The sequence below is a fragment of the Cucurbita pepo genome, chromosome 3 (assembly GCF_057944985.1).
Source record: "Cucurbita pepo subsp. pepo isolate OVF chromosome 3, ASM5794498v1, whole genome shotgun sequence".
NCBI classification, from domain to species: domain Eukaryota; kingdom Viridiplantae; phylum Streptophyta; class Magnoliopsida; order Cucurbitales; family Cucurbitaceae; genus Cucurbita; species Cucurbita pepo.
In genome coordinates this window covers 3,717,689-3,728,846 of record NC_141800.1, presented here as the reverse complement: position 1 = coordinate 3,728,846, position 11,158 = coordinate 3,717,689, and the positions used below count along the sequence as shown (strand labels likewise).

The following is an 11,158-nucleotide window of genomic DNA, read 5'->3' as shown; positions in this document are numbered from 1 at the left end:
AAGTTTATGAATTCATCGAACATTTTGGAAGTGCAATTATCAAATAGACATAAATTTCAAAATTTAGCGGTTAAATTTTTAATTCAACAATTTAAAAAATACCTCGACACAAAATTAAGAATTCCAAGTAAAAAATTATTCAACTTATTAAACAAAAAATTAAAAATTTAGCTATCTCTTACAATAAATAAATAAATAAATAAATAAATAAATATATATATATATATATATATATATATATATATATATATATATATATATATATATATATTTTAAGAATTCAATAGCATATATCTAAAGGTTTAGGGATAATTCAACGTATTAATTAAAAAAAGAAAAAAAAAAGGGAATATTTTAATTATTTCCTGACCATAAAGTGAAAGAGGGGAAATAAACAAAAGAATTAAAACTTGCCAACCTTTTGAAGTTGAAACCACTTACAAAAGAAGCACCTTGTTTCTCTTTGTATTTGTTTAAGCCTTTTATTTTTGCTTTATCCTTTTTGTAAATTAGTTAAAAGGCCAATTGTGTCTTTTCCATCCTTTGGTATATGTTTTAGTACATGTCCCCACCTCGAGTTTAATATTATTTTGGTCTCAATATAATTTCAATAAAAATTTTAATTTATTGTTAAAACTTTTAAAAAGAAAAAAAAAAAAGTGTCTATTAGCCTTTTTTTTTTAATACATTTTAGAAATATATTTCTATTGTGTTTTGGAAATTATTAAATTTAAATATTATTCTTGTCTTTATATAACTTGAAATACGTTTATATTAACGCATTAATACACATACTAAAATTAATTTGATAAAAATCGAATAAAAGGATAATATATATATATATATATATATATTGTTTGAATTTTTTTTTATAAAGTTCAATAAATATAAAACTTTTAACCTTTTTTAGTTAAAAATAAATAAATATTTTACTGCAAAGTGGTAAAACAATGTCACCCAGTTGTCATATTAGGCACAGTTCTTTTGTGTGTCTTTTGATGCAAATGCCTCCCTCATGCCTCTACCTCCTCGTCATGGACTTTTTACTTTTAACAGCCTATGACCCATCTCCTTCCTCCCATTGCACATCAAAATCAAAATACTTTTTTAACTTTTAACCTACGATCAAATATTTCTTAGACTCACTCACTTGAAGATTCGAACATGCAATGACTAGATGTTAAAACCCGAGACCTTACCCACGACAGTACCCTTTTTAAATTCATAGATCTACTAGGTCATAATGAATACAAAATTCAATTTTAAATCTAATATAATGAATTTTTTTAAAAAAATTTAATATATCGTAGACCTATAAAACACACAATTAAAAGTTGAATGATCTATTAGGTACAAAATTAAAAGGTGGGAGATTATTTATTAAATACCTTTGAAAGTTTAAAAACTAAATTTGTTTGTTACGGCCCACATCCACCGCTAGCCATCGCTAGCTGATATTGTCCTTTTTGGGCTTTCCCTTTCGGGGTTCCCCTCGAGGCTTTAAAACGAGTCTGCTAGGGATTCCACACTGGTGTTTTGTTCTCCTCCCCAACCACGACATCACAATCAAACTAGATTTGTAATTTCACCGTAAATTTATGTTCCACCCCTGTAGGCAAGTATAAGAATTGTAAGGATACATACCTCCAAAGCCATGTCTTCGGTTGTGACAGCATTGAAGGCATCATATCCTAAATTACTCGCTAGTTCTCCGAGGCATGAGATTTTAGAAACCAGAATATGTATGAAACCTTGAATATTGCAAGTGTGGGAAGGATCAGGATCACATACTTTGGAGTGATATTGGAGCATCAGCCGTGGCATAGCCATCTTTTAATTTTTGGTTCTGGGAAGTTATTTGACCCAGCACCTGCGTTATACACAAGATTAGCCAAAGGAATGAAGGATGTCTAGGGATTGAGATCAATCCTACGAGAAAGGTGAGATTCAAAACCTCAATAGAATATCGAGGACTCGTCTCAAAGCTTCAAAAATGCCCGAAAAGGAAAACCCAAAGAGAACAATATCTGCTAGTGGTGGACTTGAGCTGTTACAAATGGCATCAAAGCTAGACATTAAGTGGTGTGCTAGTGAAGATGTTGGGCCTCGAAGGGGTTGGATTGTGAGATCTCACATCGATTGGACAAGGGAACAAACATTTTTTACAAAGGTGTGAAAATCTCTCATAAGTAAAAGCGTTTTAGAACAATGAGGGGAAGCTTGAAAGGAAAAGTCTAAATATGACAATATCTGTTAGTGGTGGCTTCAACTTTTACAAAAACTATGTTGGAAACCACATTCAAGTTCAACCAAACCGTTAATTACCTCACCATAAGATCCAGAATTGGATACATCAAATACTGGAAGTTGGCTTCGATCTACAGCAAATTCCTCTGCTATCATCTGTAGGGGTAAATAAATCCAGAACGTTATGCTATGCCTCAAAAGCGCCCTGCATGCGAAATGATATCCAAGAGCAACGTGAGCATAAGCAATTTGAACACATCCTGAACCACGAGGAAATTTTTCCATGAAGAATATGTGCACTAAAACAGTAAAAATTAAGCATTGAACATTCATACAGATTAGTAGATCTCTGAACGGCACCATTTCCAGCACACACAACTAGTCGACCCATAGAAGATAGTCGTCTTAACTCTTCAGTTTGGAACAAAATGGCATGTCAGGTACCTGTGGCTGTTACTAGTATGTATTGAGCATTATATGAAAGATGTATTTGTTAGAAATCACAACGCTCCTCAATGATATGACATTGTCTACTTTGAGCATAAGCTCTCATAGAGGCTTTTAGTTTCCCCAAAGAACCCCTCGTACCAATGGAGATGTATTCCTTGCTTATAAATCCATGATCATTCTCTTAATTAGCAAATGTGAGACTCCCCCCAATAATTCTCAACGGACATTCAATATGTGTCCTCACGTACAAAAATCTAGAAAACGGAGTTAAAAAAAAAAGGTGCTACTAAACTGCCAGTTTTGACTAAATAACTTCTGAGAAGATACAACAAAGCATAACCTACCTAAGATGCCCGAAAACCTTTTTCATCACTTAGCTTCTAAAGTTCGGCAGCAGCCTCACCGCCACTAGCTCCCACAACTAAACGATCACTATATGCATTTGTTTATGACATGAAAATTCAGAATTAGCAACAGGAAGGAGAACAATACCACACGCCAAGAAAAAAAGTACCTCTATGAGTACCTGTCGAAGTAATAGTATCTCAACCCATCAGCCAGGAATTTGGCTAACTTAGTTTTTATGGAGCTGTTGATCCCTTCATATCAAATAGTTTCATACATTAGTTTGTCATAAATCTAAATTGCCTCAGTATAGAAGATCAGTGCTTGCCCACGAGAAAGATGGAAGTTCCTTTCAATTTAGTAGCAACATTCATTTCGTTCTTTCGAATTCAAACTGAGCAATGTAAATAAACTGTTCAGGCTACGAGAAAAATGAAGCCAACAAGAACCAATCTAAATGCACCATCAGGACACAAGACTTAAACAGAGCGAAAAAGAAGTACAAAAAGGATTCTCTGAGGTTTAAAACTTATGTTTCTTCCATGAATTCAGTTCACTATAACATGGAAACTTGAGGCTACAGAAACGATGTCTAACCTTCACTTCAAGAGACAGATCATCAGGAGTGACCATCGCCTCCACATCTAACAAAGGCCAAAATTAATCGCTGAGTAAAGAGAGATGAAACTGAAACTATACAATTCATCCTTTAGGTTCTTATTCTTACATATATTTTATTAAGCTGAATTAGGTTTCAATTTAACTCCACTCTCCAACTAAGGTTCTGTTTCATCGATCAACCTCAATTTCCAGCTATACAGCATCCATAATTTACAAGCAAATAGCATCATGACCTTGCAATCCAATTCTATGAGAAGTGAACTTAGAACTGCACTATCCGAGAGCAAAAACACCACCATAAACCAAAAACAACAAAACTGGACGAAAATTCATTATTGAAAATCCAAAATCCATTTCTATGAATTCACCTTAAGAAATCGCACCGTCGTGAGAAAAATGAAACATAAACAGATTACAAAGTTACTCCACAGGGAAAAATGGACACAAAACTTGAACTCACAGAATGCAGTTCCGTAAAGATCTGCTGCGCCGAATAGCAGAAGAATGCAAAAGAGGTAAGCAAATACGAAGTGGAACTCCGTGATTACGACGAACAGAGGACGGCAGGGACAAGAAGCAGCTCGAATTCAAAGCCATTGCTTCAACTTTTCGAAAGTGGATATTGAATTGGAGATCAGTTAGTGGAGAGGTTGTCGTCGCCATGACAAGCGCGCTCTAAGGAAGGGAAGGAAATGCTCTCTAAGGTAGGGAAGGAAATGGTCAGAGCTATCATGGAAAGTCGTATTCATCTAACACGTTTCACGAAGCGAATTCAGGAATCAATTTATCTTTGAAGTTTATCTTTCATGATTTGATGGATTGGTTCATATCAATAATGTAAGAACACAGTATCTTTTAAAAAATAATTGCAATTTATTAATGATTTACACGGAAGGACGTTTGCATTTGGTAGAAAAAAAAAAATGAAATGGTATATGAAATGAAATTGAATGAACAAATAAATTAAATGTTTTGTATACGTGTGAAGGAAATCAAGACGCTCTTGCACGTAGATGCTTATTAGAAGTATCGTCATCCAAAGAAGAAAATTTGTCGTTTTGCTGTTGGTGACGACCACGTGAAGTACTCAATAAACTCCTCCCTTCACCTGATTTTCCACGACGTAATGTCTTTCTCGTGCCTTTTCCTCTTCGTTCTTTTCTCTCTTCCTTCTATTCGATTCGAAATAGAAATCCATTAGAATAAACAAGATCGAGAGTAAATAAGATGATGATTCGGAGTGATGCAGGATTGTTCGGGTCTCAACTCTCAATTTTTATTCATCGTTTTAATAGGTTTTTATTCAAACGTCATTCACGGCACGTAAAATAGAGAAATTGAAAACGGGAAAACTACCTTCTCCTTTTCTAAATTCAGCGTTCGTTCGTTCGGCCACATGCCATGATCTCCGTCGTAGTTATCTGTTGCAGAATAAAATCAATGGTTATTGTAAGCACAACGACCATGTCGTTACCCGAGTTTGAAATTGATTGGTTGAGTACATTACCTTCACTTCCTATACTCCTTGATCTCGATTTAGATCCAATGCAATACTCCCTAAAACTCGGCGATCCTCCTCGAAAAATCTTACGATAATTTTGATCATCATTAGGATCTTCAAAATTTATTTGAGTCCTTGTTTCCATTTGTCGATCGTCCTCTTCTACTTTTTCTCGCTTCACATTCACACTCATCTTCACCATCTTCTCCCCAGCCACCTCTCGATCCCGAGAAGAGCCATTACCTTTTCGAGACTGCTTCTCAATCGTAGATCCTTCTTGAACCGATGGCTTGGGTTCACTGGTGAAGCAATTGGTGGTGGAAGACTTGTGGGAACGAGGAGGATTGTGGGGGCAATCGGCAGTTGCTTCGACTACCTCCTTAGGTTCGAACTTTGAGATTCCGCAACCCATCGAGAGGAGTCGAAGGAAATGATGTCGGGAAAATGAAGGGGTTACTCTCTCACGTCTATTAAAATCTAGCATGGAAAAACACACAAACATCATCGCAAAAACAGGTTAAAAATGGATATATCTAAATGTGCGATTCAAACTTGTTCTTCACAATTTCTATGGTATACATGGAAGTTTTAATGATTCCTCCCAATTTTACCGTTGTCAAGTTAGTTAAAGCCGTTGAAAAAAATGGTTTAACCTAACAAAAAGGAACCAATCCATTTGACCTCGACCCATCTCAACCGGTTAGATATGTGTCATCCAAAACAATTTTCATAGATTTTTAGTTTAAAAAATAATAATTAAATCAATTTTTTTATACCAATTTTATTTTTTAATTTTGTACCTTACAAATTAGACTTATTAGATATTTTTTCTAAAACATTTTTATATAAATATTTTCATTAACCTTAAAAATATTAATATGGCAAAAAATATTGGTAATGTAATATTTTTAAAATTTTAAATTTTTATTTAATAAATCTTAAAATTAAAAAAAAAAAAGGTATAATAAGACATTGGTTTTCACTTTTGTGCCAAATATTATTTTTTTTATAGGTAATCTTTTAAATTATTAATTATAAATAAAATTAATTTTAATATAATTCTAAATTTTTATTTTTATTTTTAAATTTTGTCTTAACTCATTTAAATATGTTTATATATATATATATATATATATATATATATATATATATATATATATATATATATAAAAGTATATATGTGTGTATATATGTGTGTATGTATATATATAACTTGAGTTAAGACAATGAGTTTAAGACATAGTTATATATATACAGACATATATATATACATACATACACACATATATATATATATGTATGTATACATAGATATATACATATATATGTATATATAGATATATATTGGAGTTGTGTTACAAATATATATATACATACATATATATATATATATGTATGTATGTATGTATATATATATGTATGTATGTATGTATGTATGTATATATATATATATATATGTAGGTATGAATGATTAATTTTAACTATGAAAGCAATTTTTTGAAAATATATTGGAGTTGTGTTACAAATTTTAATTATATATTTAAAAATAAATAGTTAACATTTTATTTTTAACTATTCAGCCGTGTTCATATTCTGTTTCCTTTAGGATCGTGTTCCGATCTCTCTCACGTTGCCAACGTTGAGCGGGGCCCTCTTATTCAGAATCTAACAAATCTCTTTCACTCTCTGTTTCTGCTCTCATCCTTCATCCATCTCTCATCATTTTTTGGTTATCGATCTCTCTTGGTACGTAGTATCTGCTCTCGTCTCTCACGCTTTCGCTTTTACGTTATACTCTCTACTGCTATCTTCTCACAGCAGCCAACGGTTGCGTTTTTTATCCAGGTATCTCGCTAACGATCGAGAGCAACTTGGAATTGTAGAGCCTGGATCGCACCGATTGGATCTTCTCCGGTTAGATTAAAAAATTCGGCAAAATGAATGACGCAGATGTTTCCAAGCAGATCCAGCAGATGGTGAGGTTCATCCGCCAGGAAGCGGAGGAAAAGGCCAACGAGATCTCCGTCTCCGCTGAAGAAGTACGTCTGCGTATTTTTCACTATTTTCTTCAATTTTTAATCGTTTCCGCTTCTAGATGGCCCGATTTTACTATATATTTTTCTTGATTTCTAATCGTTGCCGAAAATATTTAGTTATCGGCGTTGCTCTATGTTCAGTTACGTATGCCTTGCAAATTCTAGGTTTCTTATGTGCTGTACATTTGTTTTTCTACATTGACTATTGAACGGAAGGAATGGAAATTTTTTCTTTCTCTTGTAGGAATTCAATATTGAAAAGCTGCAGCTGGTTGAGGCAGAGAAGAAGAAGATCAGGCAAGAGTACGAGAAGAAGGAGAAGCAAGTTGAAATTCGGAAGAAGATGTAATTATCTGAAATTTTCCCCCATAATTCGTTAATTACAGTTTCATTATTTATGCTTCTTCGTGGCTTGGTTTGTTAAGGCGAAATTTCAATTGCTGGAAAGATCTTTTTCTTTGTTTGTTTCTTTCTGCATTTGTTATAATCTGAAAAGGTTGTAATAGCCGAATAACATCTTCGTGTAATTAATGCTTTATTCCAGCGAGTACTCCATGCAGCTCAATGCTTCTCGTATCAAAGTTCTGCAAGCTCAGGATGACGTAGTAAACTCTATGAAAGAGGCAGCATCAAAAGAACTTCTGAATGTAAGCCAGAATGAACATGTCTACAAAAATCTTTTGAAGGATCTCATTGTTCAGGTTTGTAAATTCCTAATATCATCCACATTAAAGTATTTACTGATTCTTTGATTTAGTTAAACTGAAAGTCTCAAAATTTGCTGCATATGTGATTGTTGGCTGGTACTTTTAGTTGTCTGTTTATTACACTTTAGAGTTCATTGTGGGAGCTACTAAATGTTTATTATTTATGAGGTTATAAGTTCACAAAAGAGAATTCTACCGAGAAGATTTGTGTTAGATAATAAGGAACTTCAAATTATCCAAAACAAATCTCTGTTTCACATAACTCTGACTAGTTAAAATTCTTGTCTGTTAGACATCATACCGAAACACACATCATCCTGATAAGTGATGATTGAGTTTTGTTTTCTCCATCTCTTTGTTGATGGTTGTTGCTTAGAATGCATTATGGAGGTTGATCTTCCCGTTAAGATTTTTGCTAGTATGGTTGCTATGGGATAAATATGCTAGTTGTGTTATGCACTACCTTAAGTTTGTTTCTTATTTTATAGAGCTTGCTTCGACTGAAAGAGCCCGCTGTTTTATTGCGATGCCGCGAAAGTGATGTCCATTTGGTGGAGGCTGTGCTGCGTTCAGCAGCCGTGGAGTATGCAGAGAAAGTAAAAGTTCACGAGCCAGAAATTATTGTTGATCATGTCCATCTTCCACCTGGTCCAAGCCATCACCATCATCACGGTCTTTTTTGGTAAGCTTTCCTTCTAATTTTTTATGATTTTATATACAAAGTTCATGCTTCTGAAAACTTTGTCTGTGATTGGCGTCTTTCTATATCACGGTTATAATTTATTTCAGCGTTGGCAAATTTATGTATTTAGAGATTGCTAGGTAACTTTTACATACTTTGCCTGACGGGCATCTTATTTGTCAAGGTGGTAACTAATTACTCCTGCCCTGGGGACAGGCGCCCATTTCTTTTTTTTTTTTTTTTTTTTAGGATAACTAATTACTCCTGCAGTTTATTACAATTTGCAGATTGTACCTTTGTATTTAGACAATAATATTAAATAGCCCATTGTTTCATTCCCAAATTTCTGTGTTAAACCATTCTAATAAAGTTTATCGTTAGTTTTGATAGAGATAGTACGCATGACACATAAGCCCAGGTTTACTGATTCTGTTAAGAATTCACAATCATCATGGATTTGAACTACGGGGGTGTTTAATATGAATTTCAAAATACAAGGTTACAATGTATGAAATTAAACCGAAATATAATTTACAATTTTCCCTTTGTAAGTTGTATAAAAGCTTTGTATCATAAGGTTTTTGCCTTTTGGTTCTCTACACAACTATTTTCTTTGAAAAATCAACGACATATCTATAAACAATTCTAATATGTAGTTTTGATTGTTCAGCTCTGGAGGTGTAGTATTGGCATCTCGAGATGGGAAGATTGTCTGTGAGAACACCCTTGATGCTAGATTGGATGTTGTGTTCCGTAAAAAGCTTCCAGAGGTACTTTCTTTTCTCAACTATACCCTACTCCACATTATTGGGTGCTAATTACATCACCAAATGCTAGTGGGTATCTGAAAAGCTCATTGCCATACCTCATTTTTAGAGAGGAATAAAGATCTACATTTAGAAGATTTTTTATTTTGCTCGAGGACAAAGGCGTAATTTAGTGTGTTTTTTTCTTGGTTCTTATAAATGCTCACTGCTCTAATTGAGTATTAAATATCTAATACAAATTAAGAAAAAACTTGTTGCACTTCTCTACAATTTGGAAGAATCTATAAACTATAGCAGCACATATTCAAAAGATAAAGAGAAAACGTAAGACAAGCTTTTAGGTTTTGATCAACTGCATTGTCACGACTGCATCTGTATGTTCCTCAGTACCTTATTAATTTACAGATTGTCCCACTCAAATACTGACCAGGATGCATAGTATAACTTTTGGTTAACTAAGCCTAGCTTGACAATAAAGAGATCGCACTTTTAACTTTTTATTGTACGAATATAAGCTACAACACGATTCCTTTACTTTATATTGGCTTTCGAAGGTGCATTTTTATGCTCCCTCCTCACCTTTTCTTAACCTTCAGAAAGATACAAATTCTTTATTCGGGGATTTTATATTTCTGATTACAAAAAAAAAAAAAAAAAAAAAAAAAAAAAAAAAATTACAAATACATTATGTGGGTCTGTTTGCAATGTCTTTCTTTTATCACTACTTCACCAAGCGGTAGTTCCTTTATCAGGTCATCTTTCGTCAATGGATATTTTGTTGCACCGCTTTGTCATAATTTTGTTCACAATTAGAGTACTTACAGCTGCATTTCTCATTGGCAGATCCGAAAAAGCCTTTTCAGTCAAGCTGATGCATGATGGACTAGATTTCGACTCTATCACGGTGCTTCCTGTGAAATAATTTATGAGTCCAAATTATTTGGTATTTGATGGGAATTATATGTCCCAAATGTCGCATATCAATAAGTATTACATTCTTTGATTTTCTTTATCTGATAGTTACTATGTTCTTGGGTTGAGCGCTACAGGGAGGGAGCTAGGTGCCCCTATCGACTCGATAATATCTCAGGTATCAATAATATTCCCGCTTGATATATTGGTTTCCTTCTTCAAGTCGGGATGGCATTTTTAGTCTAGTATATTTTTGTATGCACATCATTCAGACTATCATCCTTAATAATGTAATGTGACATTGTTGCTTCAAGTAAGTTATTTCACTTGCATTAAGTTTTGTAGACTCCTTTGAGTTAAATACAGTGTCTTGATTCTCATTTCTGTAGTTAAGAACGATAGTTTATCTGAATTTGATTTCCCCCTTTGCTTGAACGAGAGTTATTGGTTTTTTGAGTCAGAAAATGCCCATATGGTTTAGGGATTAGATTGTATTTGTTAGATCAACACGACTCTCCATGACGATATGATATTGTCCACTTTGAGATAAGTCCTTGTGGCTTTGCTTTGGGCTTCCCCAAAAGACCTCATACCAATATAAATAGTATTCCTTGATTATAAATTTATGATTATTTCCATCCCACAGTATTAACTTTATTTATTTTTAGATAGAGAACTAGCGAATAATAAATTTATTTTTAGATAGAGAACTAGCGAATAATGTTTTAACTTGTATGAAGTGAAGAGCTAACTTGTATGGAGTGAAGAGCTTAAAATTTATTTTTAGATAGAGAATTAGCGAAAATGTTTTAACTGTATTTTTTTTTTCTTTACAAATTTTTCCTTCATTTGTTTTCAAGGGATGCCTGTTTTTTTAGAAGTTCGTTGGT

At 33.5% G+C, this 11,158-nt stretch overlaps 3 protein-coding genes across 7 annotated transcripts; 1 reads left to right on the top strand and 2 right to left on the bottom strand.

The window, feature by feature from the left end:
• Nucleotides 1–1,346: 1,346 nt before the first annotated feature.
• LOC111791696 (putative inactive shikimate kinase like 1, chloroplastic) lies at nt 1,347–4,356 on the bottom strand. 4 transcript variants are annotated; one of them, XM_087122090.1, is made up of 4 exons: nt 2,583–4,356; nt 2,326–2,452; nt 1,792–1,870; nt 1,347–1,609 (listed from the first exon to the last, which is right to left on the bottom strand). In XM_087122090.1, the coding sequence occupies exons 1-4, from the start codon at nt 2,636–2,638 to the stop codon at nt 1,572–1,574; spliced, it is 300 nt and encodes a 99-aa protein (XP_086978216.1). In that variant the 5' UTR covers nt 2,639–4,356; the 3' UTR covers nt 1,347–1,571. The 4 variants fall into 4 exon arrangements, 2 of the variants coding, with proteins under 2 accessions (XP_086978216.1, XP_086978215.1); XM_087122089.1 differs by having other exon boundaries at nt 2,326–3,686; nt 4,124–4,356; XR_015420258.1 differs by having other exon boundaries at nt 1,955–4,356.
• A 160-nt stretch (nt 4,357–4,516) lies between these two features.
• Nucleotides 4,517–5,628, bottom strand: LOC111791764 (uncharacterized). Of its 2 annotated transcripts, none has more exons than XM_023673234.2 (3): nt 5,171–5,628; nt 5,020–5,084; nt 4,517–4,835 (listed from the first exon to the last, which is right to left on the bottom strand). In XM_023673234.2, exons 1-3 carry the CDS (start codon nt 5,574–5,576, stop codon nt 4,656–4,658), a joined length of 651 nt encoding a protein of 216 aa, XP_023529002.2. In that variant the 5' UTR covers nt 5,577–5,628; the 3' UTR covers nt 4,517–4,655. The 2 variants fall into 2 exon arrangements, with proteins under 2 accessions (XP_023529002.2, XP_086978877.1); XM_087122751.1 differs by having other exon boundaries at nt 4,517–4,832.
• Nucleotides 5,629–6,754: 1,126 nt separating this feature from the next.
• Nucleotides 6,755–10,581, top strand: LOC111791695 (V-type proton ATPase subunit E). The gene is made up of 7 exons (XM_023673154.2): nt 6,755–6,910; nt 7,010–7,203; nt 7,445–7,545; nt 7,745–7,901; nt 8,396–8,589; nt 9,260–9,359; nt 10,200–10,581. The coding sequence occupies exons 2-7, from the start codon at nt 7,102–7,104 to the stop codon at nt 10,233–10,235; spliced, it is 690 nt and encodes a 229-aa protein (XP_023528922.1). The 5' UTR covers nt 6,755–6,910; nt 7,010–7,101; the 3' UTR covers nt 10,236–10,581.
• The last annotated feature ends 577 nt before the right edge of the window (nt 10,582–11,158 follow it).

Bases quoted from the DNA above. Each gene is read 5' to 3' on its own strand.
- LOC111791696 (XM_087122089.1), bottom strand. From the start codon at position 2,610: ATGGTGCCGTTCAGAGATCTACTAATCTGTATGAATGTTCAATGCTTA. The intron at 1,871-2,325 runs GTAATTAACGGT...TGTATAACGCAG, and splicing joins ATTCTGGATCTTATGGTGAG to GTGCTGGGTCAAATAACTTC. The intron at 1,610-1,791 runs GTATGTGATCCT...ACTTGCCTACAG, and splicing joins TGCTCCAATATCACTCCAAA to GGGTGGAACATAAATTTACG.
- LOC111791695 (XM_023673154.2), top strand. From the start codon at position 7,102: ATGAATGACGCAGATGTTTCCAAGCAGATCCAGCAGATGGTGAGGTTC. The intron at 8,590-9,259 runs GTAAGCTTTCCT...TTGATTGTTCAG, and splicing joins CATCATCACGGTCTTTTTTG to CTCTGGAGGTGTAGTATTGG. The intron at 9,360-10,199 runs GTACTTTCTTTT...TCTCATTGGCAG, and splicing joins TCCGTAAAAAGCTTCCAGAG to ATCCGAAAAAGCCTTTTCAG.
- LOC111791764 (XM_023673234.2), bottom strand. From the start codon at position 5,576: ATGGGTTGCGGAATCTCAAAGTTCGAACCTAAGGAGGTAGTCGAAGCA. The intron at 5,085-5,170 runs GTAATGTACTCA...ATTCTGCAACAG, and splicing joins AAGGAGTATAGGAAGTGAAG to ATAACTACGACGGAGATCAT. The intron at 4,836-5,019 runs GTAGTTTTCCCG...CGAATCGAATAG, and splicing joins TGAATTTAGAAAAGGAGAAG to AAGGAAGAGAGAAAAGAACG.